Here is a 13172-nt window from a genome sequence, read left to right as displayed (position 1 = left end):
TAAGATAATTCCAAATAAAAATGTTTATACGCATTTTTATGTAGAATAAACCATTGTCTTAGAACCAACGCTTGAGCGACCGTCGATTTTGCATCAGTTATGCGTGCGAATTCATAACATTCATCACAAATGTTCAATAATATTTGTTTTAGCTCGACAAATCTTTTGATTCAAGTGACCTATCGACAAAAATTAAAGGTAAAGAGTTTAGCTTTCGTATGCAGTTTTTTTTTATTTTGCCGCACATAATCATATTTTATACAGGTGTTAAATAAATAAAAGTGTATTTTCCTATTTTGTATGATTCTCGTGAGATCAATAAAATTAATTACTTTTATTGACCAGTTGTAGTAAAATCTGCATTTCTAAAGATCAATCTTTAAAACCTATGACATGAAATTCCAATTTTGAGTTGTGGTAACAAATATGAGATATTTGAGATATTAAGAAAAAACGCAGAATTTACTGTTTTACATTACAAACAATCACACATCACGGAAAATGCATTTAAAAAGACGTTTTGGATGTAGTTTATTGCAAAAGTTTCGTTCTTTTGAAAAACTTACTAGTGTAATTAAAAAAGAAGTTTTAAATGGTTTAAATTGTTTGTTGTGTGCAAGTTTAAATCCAGCGTTTCTTAAACATATTTCAAATGACTCACATGTGTTGCCAAAACTTAAAACTAAAATTTCATGCTATAGGTTTTTAAGGTTAGGCTTTAGTAATGGAAACTTCATAGTGGCCAGTCAATGAAAGGGATAGATTGTATTGATCTCGTTAGAATCGTAAAAAATGGCAAAAATCGCGGCACGTTTATTTATTTAACACCTGTATAAAATCTGAGTTAATTTACGGCACAATACAAAAACTTTTTACAAAAGCAGAACTCTTTACCTTTAAAACACATATTGATTTTTGTTGATAGGTCACTTGAACCAAAAAGAACCAAACGGTTTACTCTACACAAAAATGCTTATAAACATTTTTGTTTAATATTACCTCAGCTACATTTTTTATTTGAAACATTTTTTCTACGGTGTATAGATTTTTGGTAAATCCATTTTTTTGCGTTGTTACCACCCTGCAAAGGGGGTTTTAGGGGGAAGCCCGCGTGTAAAAGTAGTAAACTTTTTTGCATCTTTTTTGGGGTCCCAAAATTAATATTCTTGGCAAAATTCAGCTTGTTCGTATGATTTTTAGAGGTTCAGTGGCATTTTCGTCTCTAACGACTGGACTAATAATAATAAAAAGCCAAAACTAGTAAAACCTACAGTTTTAACAAAGAAAAGGTGTCACATGTGCCCAACAAAAAAGGACAGTAAACAGAAACAAATTTGCGAAATATGCAGTAGAAATATGTATAACGATCACTGTACAATTAAAAAAGTTTGTGAATATTGCAATAAAGAAAAATAATTGATTAACCTATCGTTTTTTTCTAATCTAGGCAATTTAAATTTATCTTCAATAAAAAATCAAAAAAGAATATTAGAAATATATAAGTAAATATGAATAGTACATTCAAAAACAGTGGTGGATGCAACGGACCCAAGTTTTTCGGTTACTTTGGTATAACTCAACAGATATAACTGCAACGCTTAAGGTCAATTCATCGATTAAGGGAGGAGCCGAGAGTCAGGAGTCAGTTGTATGCAAGCGCCCGATGCGTAAACATCCGTATACTTAACATTGAACTTCAATTCTAATGCGATTGCACGTTGTTTGATAACTTCGTAATTCGTGAAGTAGTTATTGTTTGTTGAATTTTCATATTAAAAGTAAGTGCCGTAAAAAATCGGATTCTAAGTGCACAAGCTTGTGAAATTATATACTCGGTTTTAAATTTTACGCAAGAGGAAGCAGAAGGAAATGTTTTTCTTATTGAGTTATCGAAAGTGCAAGAACGAGTAGCTGCTTTGACTGGTAAATTGATTGGTGTGATACCAGTAATAATGAACTTAAAAAACCAGTGTCAAAAGGGCAACGTTTAATTATTGTAGGGACAGAAAATGAACAAGGTTTTATTCCTTGTTCTTATTTGAGGTAGAAGTCGGCGTCAAAATCTGGAGACTATCATGATGACGTGAACTACGCAAATTTTAAAAAATGGATGGAAGAACATCTTTTGTGTAACTTGCTTCCGAATAGTGTAATAGTGTTAGATAATACGGCATACTATAATACACAGGAAGATAAATGTCCCACATCCGCATCGAAGAAGTGTGTTATACAGCAATATTGCATATACTGCCTCTATGTTAAAGCCTGATCTCTATAACATAATAAAATTGCATAAACCTCGTTATGTAAAATATGCAATCGATAGAATTATACGAGCACAAGGACATGATGTATTTAGACTCCCACCATACCATCCAGATTTAAATCCTATTGAAATGGTTGGGGCAGCTTTGAAATCATATGTGGGAGCCAGAAATGTAAACTTTACATTTACGTCAATCCAGCAGCTCTCGGACGAATTTTTTCAAACCTTTTCTGTGGAGGAGTGGAAAAAAATAACAGACAAAATCATCACAACTGAACATGAATTGATATCAAAGGAGCCTCTAATTGATGTAGTCGTGGATCGTATTGTCATTAATCGAGACGAAGATTCAGATAGCGACGATTTACAATTAAATTCCGACAGCGAAAATAGCGACCTTGATGATATTTGAAAATAAAAACAGGTAAATCTATTTTTATATGCTTATTTCCACAACCGTTGGAAACAATTTATTTTAACTAAATATCGCAATTCTCAGTAGAAAACAAATTTAGCTTTCTAATTTAATATACTTCCATTTCCATTCATTCAGTTCATTTTAATGATTATGACTAATAACTTTAGCAAATTATAATATATTTTAACAATTACCTCAAACATTTTAACTTTGATATTAGTGCTCTGATAATAAATAGGTATAATTATAAACTCATTACAGTAATTATAGAGTATTAATATTACAGTTCAATACCTCTAAAATAATATTCGATTAGGCAACCAACGTCTGTCGTGTCTGGTCGTGTCAAATCGTCACCGTTGCAGTTAAATCTGTTTAGCTGCTAATTGTGTTGCCCAGATAAGTTTAAAGAGCATTTCAATTTTTTTTTTATAGAGGCACATAAGGTATACGAAGTACAAGAGTTATACATATTTAAGTCTTTATTGCAAACAAATGGTTGGCAAATTTAATTTCAAATATTAGTGAATGGGTGAATAGCGAATTACATCAGATGAACAAAAACACAATTGATAATATTACAGTAATATTTATTGCAACCTAGTACTTTGTGTGTGAATGAGAATGTGAATCATATTGGCTTAATTGCCGAAAGGTTTAGTTAATAAGTCGATGCTTTTAAAATGGTAAGTTGCAAATAGAATTGAATTAAAAATAATTAACTCAAAAATGTAAAAAGTTACATATACAATTAATTAAAGTAACAAATTTTTATTAATAAATGCTTTGCTTAGATTTCAGTTAGTAATTTATAACTAGTAAGGTCTCTTATAATCAACATTACCAAAATTATAAAAATTACAATATACTCGTAGTCACAGTACTAACGACCGACATTATAAAAGTTATAGAATATAACCCACAATTGTATATAGGTACAAAGAAAAACTTACACGTATTTGCGTATAGTCTAGTAGGGTTTGAAGAGCCAAAAATCCAGAGAAGTAGTAAGTATTAGTTGGACAGGTACTTCCGTCTTCCATATTTGAATTTGGGTTTGAACCACCTCTGCAAGTTTGTTTATCCCAGCCAATATCATTAGAATTAGGAGTACTGATATAATAGGGATTTGTACGAATCTGGTAACTGAAATATAAAATTTAACATAAATAGATTTTATGTATCGAAGACATAAGTGGATAAAGGTGTCATGTCACATTTTGTGAAAAAATGTTACAGTTAAAAAGATATTTGAGTGATAAAAGTGTCATGTCACGTATACTTCTACTATATTTAATGAATATAGCTGCTATATCAAATTTTTAGGACTGAACACCTTTATCCATTAAAAATGAGGCGGTTTCTTGTTCAGAGCTGGTGTAATGTCAAATGTTTGAGGTTATGTTTATTGTGTTTAACTAATAAGCAGTGCTTTCATGTTGTCTGTACTATTACATAAATAAGTGTTTTCATAAAAAATAACTAACATTTTGTTATGGGATCCATAAACAAACGCATGTTTAATTTATTAAAAGAATAAAAGTCAAATTTTGTCAATATTGGTAAGTATGTTATAAAAATGTTTCACTAACAGTGAGTATTATAGTTTCAAAGTTTCTATATTATTATAACAGTTGTTATTTAGATTGGTATTGGAACATTTTTTATTTGCAGAATATACAAACGATAGTTTTCAAGAAGCTGCTACATCATCCAGTAATATCAACGAGAGTTTTCGAAACGAAATGTTACGTCCGGTAGGTAGTGAGTATTCTCCATGCACCGATAAAAACGATTCTGATGACTAAAAAACTACTGATAAATATAATAAAAAAAAATATCAAGGAGGTTAAGCGTAACTGTTTCCCTACAAATGGAGAAACATATTTTCAAACATGAATGTCAACAATTTAATTAAATGCAATGTACCACTTGTTAATTAGGGCATATCATCCTTGTCTTGATTTTATGGTCATATTTAATTTTTAAGATTCAAGCGAGAATTGTATTAAACATTCATTTTTCTATGACTAAGGGTGATTTTCATCTTTTATATGGCCTCATTCAAGATATTGAATGGACCGAGCTGGAGAGATACTTGGATGTAGATGTATGTATGCAGTTGTTTTATGAAAAGCTGTATGCATGCATTGAACAGTCGGTACCCAAAGAACAGTAGAAAAATGAATAATTAAGAACAACAAATAGGTATCCTACTTTCTTTACTTTGGAACTTATATACTATTGAAGATTAAACGTAAGAATCGTCTTCATAGGCAGGTAAATAAATCTGCAAATGCTTTGGTTTTGGCAGAATATAAATCACTAAGACGAGAGAAGAAACAGCTTAGTAGGGAAGCATATAGGTGTCACAATGAAAATATTGAGAATAATGTACAAACTGACCCTAGTAGTTTTTGGTCTTTTATAAAATCCGTGGTGTAAATAATACAATTCCATCAGAGATATCTTATAATAGTGTGGATATAAGTTGCTGTCAGGATATTGCCAATGTTTTTGCAGAATACTTTGGCTCTGTATTTCAAAGATCAAACAGTATCAATAGTACACTGAATCAATGGAGCTTTTACTTTTCAAAAATAACAGTTGAGAATGTTCTCCAAAGCATTAAAAGAATAAAACTATAGGCCTATATCTGTTATCAATTCAATTGCTAAGATATTCGAGAATGCGTTTTATAACAATATTTTAAATTACTTTGGAGATAAGTTCTGTCCAGAACAACATGATTTTTTACCAGGGAAGTCCACTGTGTCAAATTTGTGCGTTTTTACAAGTTTTGCAGCAGGGGCATAAATAATAAAACTCAGCTGGATGCCATTTTTACCGACTGTACCAAAGCTTTTGATAAGATTGATCACTCTATACTTTATTGAAAAGCTAAGCAAATTTGGTTTTGATTCAGAAGTATATATGTTTATGTGGTCATATCTTTCTGATAGGTTAAATCAAGTTAAAGTGGGGAACAGCAGTTTATCTAAGCCATTTATGTCGACATCAGGTATACCACAAGGTAGCAACTTTGGTCCTCTTCTGTTTGCTTTATTTATTAACGATTTACCTAACTGTGTGAAGTTTTCGACAAGCCTGCTATTTGCGGATGATTTTAAGATTTTTCAAGAAATTTCAACTCTGCAGGACTCTAAGATGCTGAAATGTGATCTGAACTCAGTAAGTGAATGGTTTGAAGATAAATAAATATAATAGAGGCATACTCACTTGGAGTATGCCTCTATTATATCGGCACCACAAACCGAATTCAATGTCGATCTGATTGAAAAGGTTCAAAAACGATTCTTGAGGTTTCTTTATGTCACAAAGTTTGGTATCTATCCATACATGATCTCCTATAATGATATATTAACTTGTTTTAAAGTTCAGCGACTGAATAATAGAAGAAATTTTCATTCAGCCCTTTTTATTTACTATATTGTAAATTACATTAAATATAAAGATTGCTTTTTTATAAATAAAATTAAATTTAATGTTCCAAAAGTACACCTAAGAATTAATATTGTTCTGAAGCTATTGTTAAGGGTTCAATGGAATGATTCAAATATAGTCCTAAAAGAAACGGATGGTAAAAAGAAAAAAATCAAAGAAGCGGCTCTAATTATGCTAAATGAGACCAATTGTGTCGCAAATTCCTCGGCAGAATGTAGTAGGATCTGGTTAGCCACATTGAAAGAGGAAGTTATTAAAAGGAAAATACCAGTATTGGTAAGTCAGTAACATATAGAGAATACATCATTTATGTTTTTTTAATAACAAACATATAAAATCGGAATTTGGTGTTTATTGAAGGTAAACCAAATGCACGATCAAATACTTACCATGTCGGGATAGTATTATGAGGTTTTTTTCCTGGTTTTTCCCTCATAATTTACTATGGAATCACTAACAGGAGAATTTTACTGTCATTATGGCATGTATTTGTCTTTTTAAAGACGAATTACATGTTATGATCTTTTCTGACGGATATTCTCAAGTTAAAGTTGATTTCATGTAATCGAATGAACTATCTTATAAGTAAAGTCGTCCCAGGAACGCAACTCAACAATATTGACAATATCATTTTAAAGTCGTATACTTTAAAATGTATAAGGTATGTCAGAATTGTCAATATAGATGAGTCAGATAAAATTAAATTATTAGAAGAATTTTTCACTAAGTAACAAAAAAAAACAAAATTTGTTTAATTTACTAATGTTTGTATTTTGAGAACGATTTCCGAAGTGGAAATTGAAACGTCAATAAACGTATTTTAACCTTTAATTGTGGCTAATTCCCATTTAAATAGTAATTAATTTAAAATGCCACAAGAAAATAGCTTCAGAACAAAATTATGCGTAGTTTAGATACATGAAATCCCCAAAATACGTATATTTTTCACGTTCCAAAATTATCTTGGTTACCAAATATCATTGGTTTTTGTTTAATAAATTAGTTGACTTTTTAGTTTTGATATATGTATACATAGCCATTTGAAACGTAACTTTAAGAACTACAAAGTTATATTCACTAGAAAGCCAAACTATTCTTAAGTTTCAAAAAATTAACGACTGAAGCACTCGAAACAGGGAGTGTCCATACCAAGACGTACATTTTCATCGGTAATATCGCCATTATTTTTTACGGAACAGAAATTTGTAAAAAATCAGAATGTTTATTAAAAACAGAGCTTCATTTTCGCACGGTACCATTTTTTACGTTTTTTACGTATATACTACAGTTTTTAAGTTATTTAAAAAAAACATATTTTTTTTTAAATTTTCAAAGTAGACAATACAATTTAATATAATTTTTTTAAGAGCGTAGGCGCAAAATTTCGGTATAATGCTTTTTAAATGCATTCATGTTTTTTCGAATCCTGAGAAAACTAATAAATATTTTTGAAAACTTTAAACGCAGAATAAAAGATCATATTATTACCAAGAATACCAAGGGCCCAAAGTCCCTTAGAGTTTATAAAAAGTTTTTTAAATGAGATATTTGAATTTAAAAATCAGACTAAATTTTCTCTTCTTTTTCACCCCTGTAACTTATTAAAATAAATATTATAGAAGTTTTTAGGGACTTTCGGCCTCAGTAATAATGTAATCTTTCATTCTGCGTTTAAATTTTACAAAAATACTTATTAGTTTTCTCAGGATTCGAAAAAAATGAATGCATTTAAAAAGCATTGGCCCGAAATTTTGCGATTACGCTCTTAATATTGAATTGTATACCAGTAGAACTCCTAGATCAAATGAAGACTAAAATGTAACTTAGAAAAACGATTAATTTTAATTCTTAAGGATAATAGGTTAATTATACTGCCCTTTTTTTCTTAAGTTATTCAAAGACTCCATCTTTTACCAGCTGTCTTACTGAGTTTAAACGAAAATGACTATTTGTAGTGCTTGTTTTAAAGGTTTTTACATAAAATATAAAAACTTTAATATCATTACCCCCGAAATTCAAAGTTTTCTTACAGTTTAACGTTGAATACATTAATCCAAATATTCGCAAAAAAAATGTCTTTTTCACCGACCATATCTCACTTGGTATTGTTTTTAAAATATTTTATAAAAAAATTGATCTCGTTCTTTTTTTATAAGCTTTATTTTTATTTTGTATCCTTTTTCCATCAAATGAATATTTTTTGAGTTATTCCTGAAACACCGATCAAAAACTTATTCTGAGCAACAGAATTTCCAACCCTGAGACGGGGTGGCAACCACTCCTAAGGCGGAAGCATACATTAGAGTTAAATAACTTTTGGTATTTAAGCACTTTCCCAACATCTCACCAAATTTCAGGTAAATCGGTTCAGTCCAATAAAATTTGGAATGAATAGCGCGAGTGACTCGAGTATTTCTATTTACCGAATTTCTTTTTATTGTTTAAGTGTAGTTTATATAATTCTGCTCTGAACAAGGCCAATAAGTAACATAAGTATTTGGCAAATTTAAAAAGATTAAATACTGTTTATATTAGGTAGACTCTAAAGATTTATTGCAAAAAAAACAAATACCTTAATGAATATCTTGAAGAATCATTATTAAAAATCACTGCTATCGGTGCAAATTTATGATCTTGATCATACGCATTCAGGACCTCTTCTTCTGAGCTGTAAGCGACCCATTCTATACTGGATTTGGAATTGCGAACAGATTTCCATGTTTCGGTTACTTCGTTGACAAATTCCTAAAATAGTTAACTTTTCATTATGTATTTTTAAAAACGGTAATTATTTCTATCAGGAAACACTACGTTATTAAGAAACAAAAAATTTAAAAATAAAAAATTGGAGTAAAAAATTAAACATTAAAGCATAGTATTAAATCTAAAATAGGTGTTGTCAAAATTATACCTTAGAAGTAATAAAAAGCTATCTTTAGAAATTTTTGTATAATTCTGAATTAAATTCCATCTTAATTGTATTATATTGATAACCAGATTTGTTGGTATATTAGTAAATAAAGATATAACATCTAACGAAATTAAAATATAATTTTTCAGTAGAACCAACTCTCTGACATCATTAACAAACGAAAATGTATCCGTTGCATTACAGTTGTTCACTTGGTCAAAAGCGTCTTTGAGAATGTTAGCAAGAAATTTGGATAAGTCTACAAGCTTACAAAGGGTCTTATAATCTACTATTTAGTCTGAAAGAACGGGGCTTTCTTACTACAGGGACTGTAAGAAGTGGGCGGCTGGCAGGTTGTGTTTTTTCAGAAGACAAAGTTCTAATGGCAAAAGGTTGTGGACCCTCTGATATAAAAATAGACAGCAAAAAAAATATTACTGCTCTCAAATGGTATTACAATAGTCCATCATAGCATCGAAATATATAGGAAAATATTCTCTTGATAAAGTGAAGAGATGGTGTAACAAGAACAAAACCTATGTAGAAATCGAACGGCCAGCAATTGTCAAAGAATATAATATTTCGATGGGGGGTGAAGATTTGCATGACATGCTTGTAGAACTATCTTTGGTACAGCAACTTCTAGTTGCTGTACCGAAGACACTGCAAACAAAAACAAGTGAAACACATCACCCTCCTCCAATTTAAATCTCAAGTTGGACAGGCGTTACTGAAAGCTGGAAAGTCCGACACTTGAAAACAAGGACGTCCTTCTCAAGAGAATACACCAAATAAGAGACAAGTAATGCATCCTCCACCAGTGCAAAATGTTCGATTTGATGGCGTAGGACACTGGCCATGATCAAAATCGGACAAGGTGCAAATTATGTATAAAGTCTTACTCTAAAATAAAATGTTCTAAGTGCAATGTTTTTTATGTTTTTTGCTTTTATAGTTTCCATGTACAAAATTAAATTGTTAATATGTGCAATAATAAACGTATTTCCTGTTATAGTTACTTTTTTATCAGACCACTATATCCAGTGTTAGAAATGGATAATTCAGGTACCACCAACGCTAGATGATTACAAATGGGATCTATTTTTTTGAGTTTGAAGACTCTAGGATGCAAAATTTTTACAAAAGTTATCAACAATTATTTTTTCTTGTATCGTTTTCTATAACATACATTGTTTTCAACAAAATTTATTGAAAAAAAAATAATTTGGGCTGGAAAGGGTTAATAATAAATTCTACCGCCAAATATATGGAGCACCTATGGGTAGTCACTAAGCCCCATAATAAATCATTTTGGATCATTAACTTAATACCGTAATTCCACAATTGCTTTTCTCTTTGCCCTTCATTAAAAGTTTGTAGACGACCTTATTTGTTCTCTTCCTTCTTTACAATTTCACAACACCTAATATTTTCAATACTTTTAATAAACATATAAAATTTACTTTAGAGAATGAAAGTGAATATTAGATGTCATTTTTAGACACAAGATTAATAAAAACTGAACAAAAGAAAATAACGGATACCCAAAACATATTCTTAAAAAGCTGATATTTAACCCGGACATTTTTGATGGTCCCAGTGATATCGGAGCAGTACAGCCGAAAGAGTCAATATTAATCTTAATATTTAGCAGCATTCAGCAAGTTTCATCAAAATATTGTAATTTTTTAACATAAATGTAGTATTCAAGAATACTAGATTTCCAGAAAGGAGCATAATCTAAAGAGTTCGGAAAGATATCCAGACATAGAAGAGCTACTAGATTTTGTCACAAAAGCTACGGGCAGCTAAAATTATTTAAAAGAATAATTATATAACACAAACTATATTTAAAAAAATTTTACATAAATTCAAACATTTTCCTAAAGCAATATTCAAACGAAAAAACCTGGCCTGTTACAGCGATTTCTGTAAAAACTGAAAACAATCATTTAGTCCATGTTTTTTAAATAGTCACATAGCTTGCATATTGAACGGTTACCATATTGAAACCAGTAACAGGGTGATACAAAAATGTGTCCTTTATAAATGACAAAAGAGCATCCAAATGAGCTATTACTGTATATGATCATATTTAAAATATTTTGCAAAATACTAACCGTCTGACATTTTGCTTGTTTACGTCAATAAAACATAACAATTTACAAATAATTACAGTGAGAAATAAAAGCAGATTTAGGCCAAAACTAAGATAGAAAGATCTTTTAGACGAGAACATGAAGAAAAATGAGGCGAGACATTGGCGACAATTGGTAATGATCAGGAATGATTGGCGTAACGAATTAAAGAACGTTTAAGTTTAATTAGGGCTTTAGAATATATAAGGAGTGTAGAGTTATGTTATAGAGGTAACACCTTTTATCGGAACGATCACATCGAGAGGCATAAACGTAAGATGGTTCTTGATAACTGGTCCTCATAAGACAACTAACTCTCACTTATCGCTCCATGTGCCACACACCGGGCAACTGCATTGATCTGCAGGCTAAACTAAGTGAGAGTAGCAAGATATAGCGACAATTCCACCGAGTGATTGCCGGTATACGCAATCACATACTTACTAACCAACGGCTTTGGGCAGATGAGTGGGTAAGTGGAAGGGCACTCTTATATCCTGGCGCTAAGAAATTGGCACCAAAGTCGAATGAATCAAGTAAATGGTCAACGGCATAAGGATGCAGAAGGCAAGGAGAAACCATTGCATTAAAGATTCAATTGGATATTTCTAGTACAATCATCATGGTAATAAGTACTAAAAGAAAAAAAGAAACGGATGATGGGAATCGGAGCCCAAGATCCGACAGGAGAGAAACAGACAAGGATTCCCAGGTCGTCAACAGGCAAAACCCTTGTTAAACATCGAAACAAGATGAAGTTAAATTATCAAAAGCAAAAATAGGTACGTGTTACGTCAAAAGCATGTATCAACTTGGTAAAATGCATAACATCCTGGAAGAAATGAGAGGAATGAATACAAATATATTAGGTGTAAGCGAAACATAATCGCCTAACTCAGGATACCTTTGGATAGAAACCGGTACCTTATGTTACTCTAAACATTAAGAACCAGCATAGACGTGGAGTAGCAATTATTCTCGATATAGAGGTCAACAAGTCAATAGAGGGTTTTGTCCCAATCTCAGAAAGAGTGATGCTACTACAAATAAGGACATCATACACAAAACTAAATTTGATCCAAGTATATGGGCCAACGACGGATTCAACAAAAGATAAATTAGAAACATTCTACCAACAAATTAAAGATGCACTGAAAAAAACAAAGAACAGGGAAATAACGGTAGTTATGGGTGATTTCAATGCAAAATTCGGCAAGGGAAGAGCTGGAACAATAATGGGAAATTAAGGACTAGGAAAACGTAACGATAGAGAAGATCGTCTTATACAATTCTGCCAAGAACAAAGTCTAATAATCACAAACACGTTCTTTAAATTATCTATGACAAGGTTATATACATGGCGCTCACCAGCAGATAAACTGGAAAAAGTGGTAAGAAACAAAATGATTAAAGAGAGATATCGTAACACCATCAAATCAGTTAAAACATATCCAGGAGCAGATGTCACATCATACCATAACTCACTAATCAATAATGTCACTCCTAAGCTTAAACGTATTAGAAAACCCCAAAGAACTCCAAAATTAGATATTAGAAAACTGAAAGAAGCTGATATAAAAGATAAACTCCAACAGAAAATATACGAAAACTTTGATAAATTAGATACTACTACCTACGAGGTAAACCAACAATGGGAAACATTAAAAAACTACCAGCTCGTTCCATGCAAAGAGATGTTAAAAGAATCGATAAGAAAGAGAGACAACTGGATGACCGACGAAAAACTCCAAGCCGAGAACAAAGACAATCACAATTACAAAATCATTAACAATGAAATCATAAAAATAATAAGAGAGGCAAAACAAACTTACTATGACGAAAAATGTAAAGAGATACAAGATCTTCAGAGCAAATATGACCTATTCAACCTACATAAAAAGGTTTAAGAAATGAAAGGGCTGCAAAAGAAACCACAACACAACTCTTTTAGATAAAAAGGTAAATACTATGACA

At 31.1% G+C, this 13172-nt stretch overlaps 1 protein-coding gene across 1 annotated transcript in view; it reads right to left on the bottom strand.

The window, feature by feature from the left end:
• Positions 1 to 13172, bottom strand: part of LOC140437411 (cholesterol transporter ABCA5-like) — a 110680-nt gene that overhangs the window by 81440 nt on the left and 16068 nt on the right. The window contains exons 4-5 of the mRNA XM_072526927.1: positions 8722 to 8894; positions 3638 to 3830 (exon numbers count right to left, since the gene is read on the bottom strand). Coding sequence (XP_072383028.1) covers positions 3638 to 3830; positions 8722 to 8894 — 366 coding nt within the window. The remainder of the gene's footprint in view (positions 1 to 3637; positions 3831 to 8721; positions 8895 to 13172) is intronic.

The sequence above is a fragment of the Diabrotica undecimpunctata genome, chromosome 3, assembly GCF_040954645.1.
Source record: "Diabrotica undecimpunctata isolate CICGRU chromosome 3, icDiaUnde3, whole genome shotgun sequence".
Lineage (NCBI taxonomy): Eukaryota > Metazoa > Arthropoda > Insecta > Coleoptera > Chrysomelidae > Diabrotica > Diabrotica undecimpunctata.
Note: the sequence above shows the minus strand (reverse complement) of the source record. Positions and strands in the feature narration are given on the sequence as shown.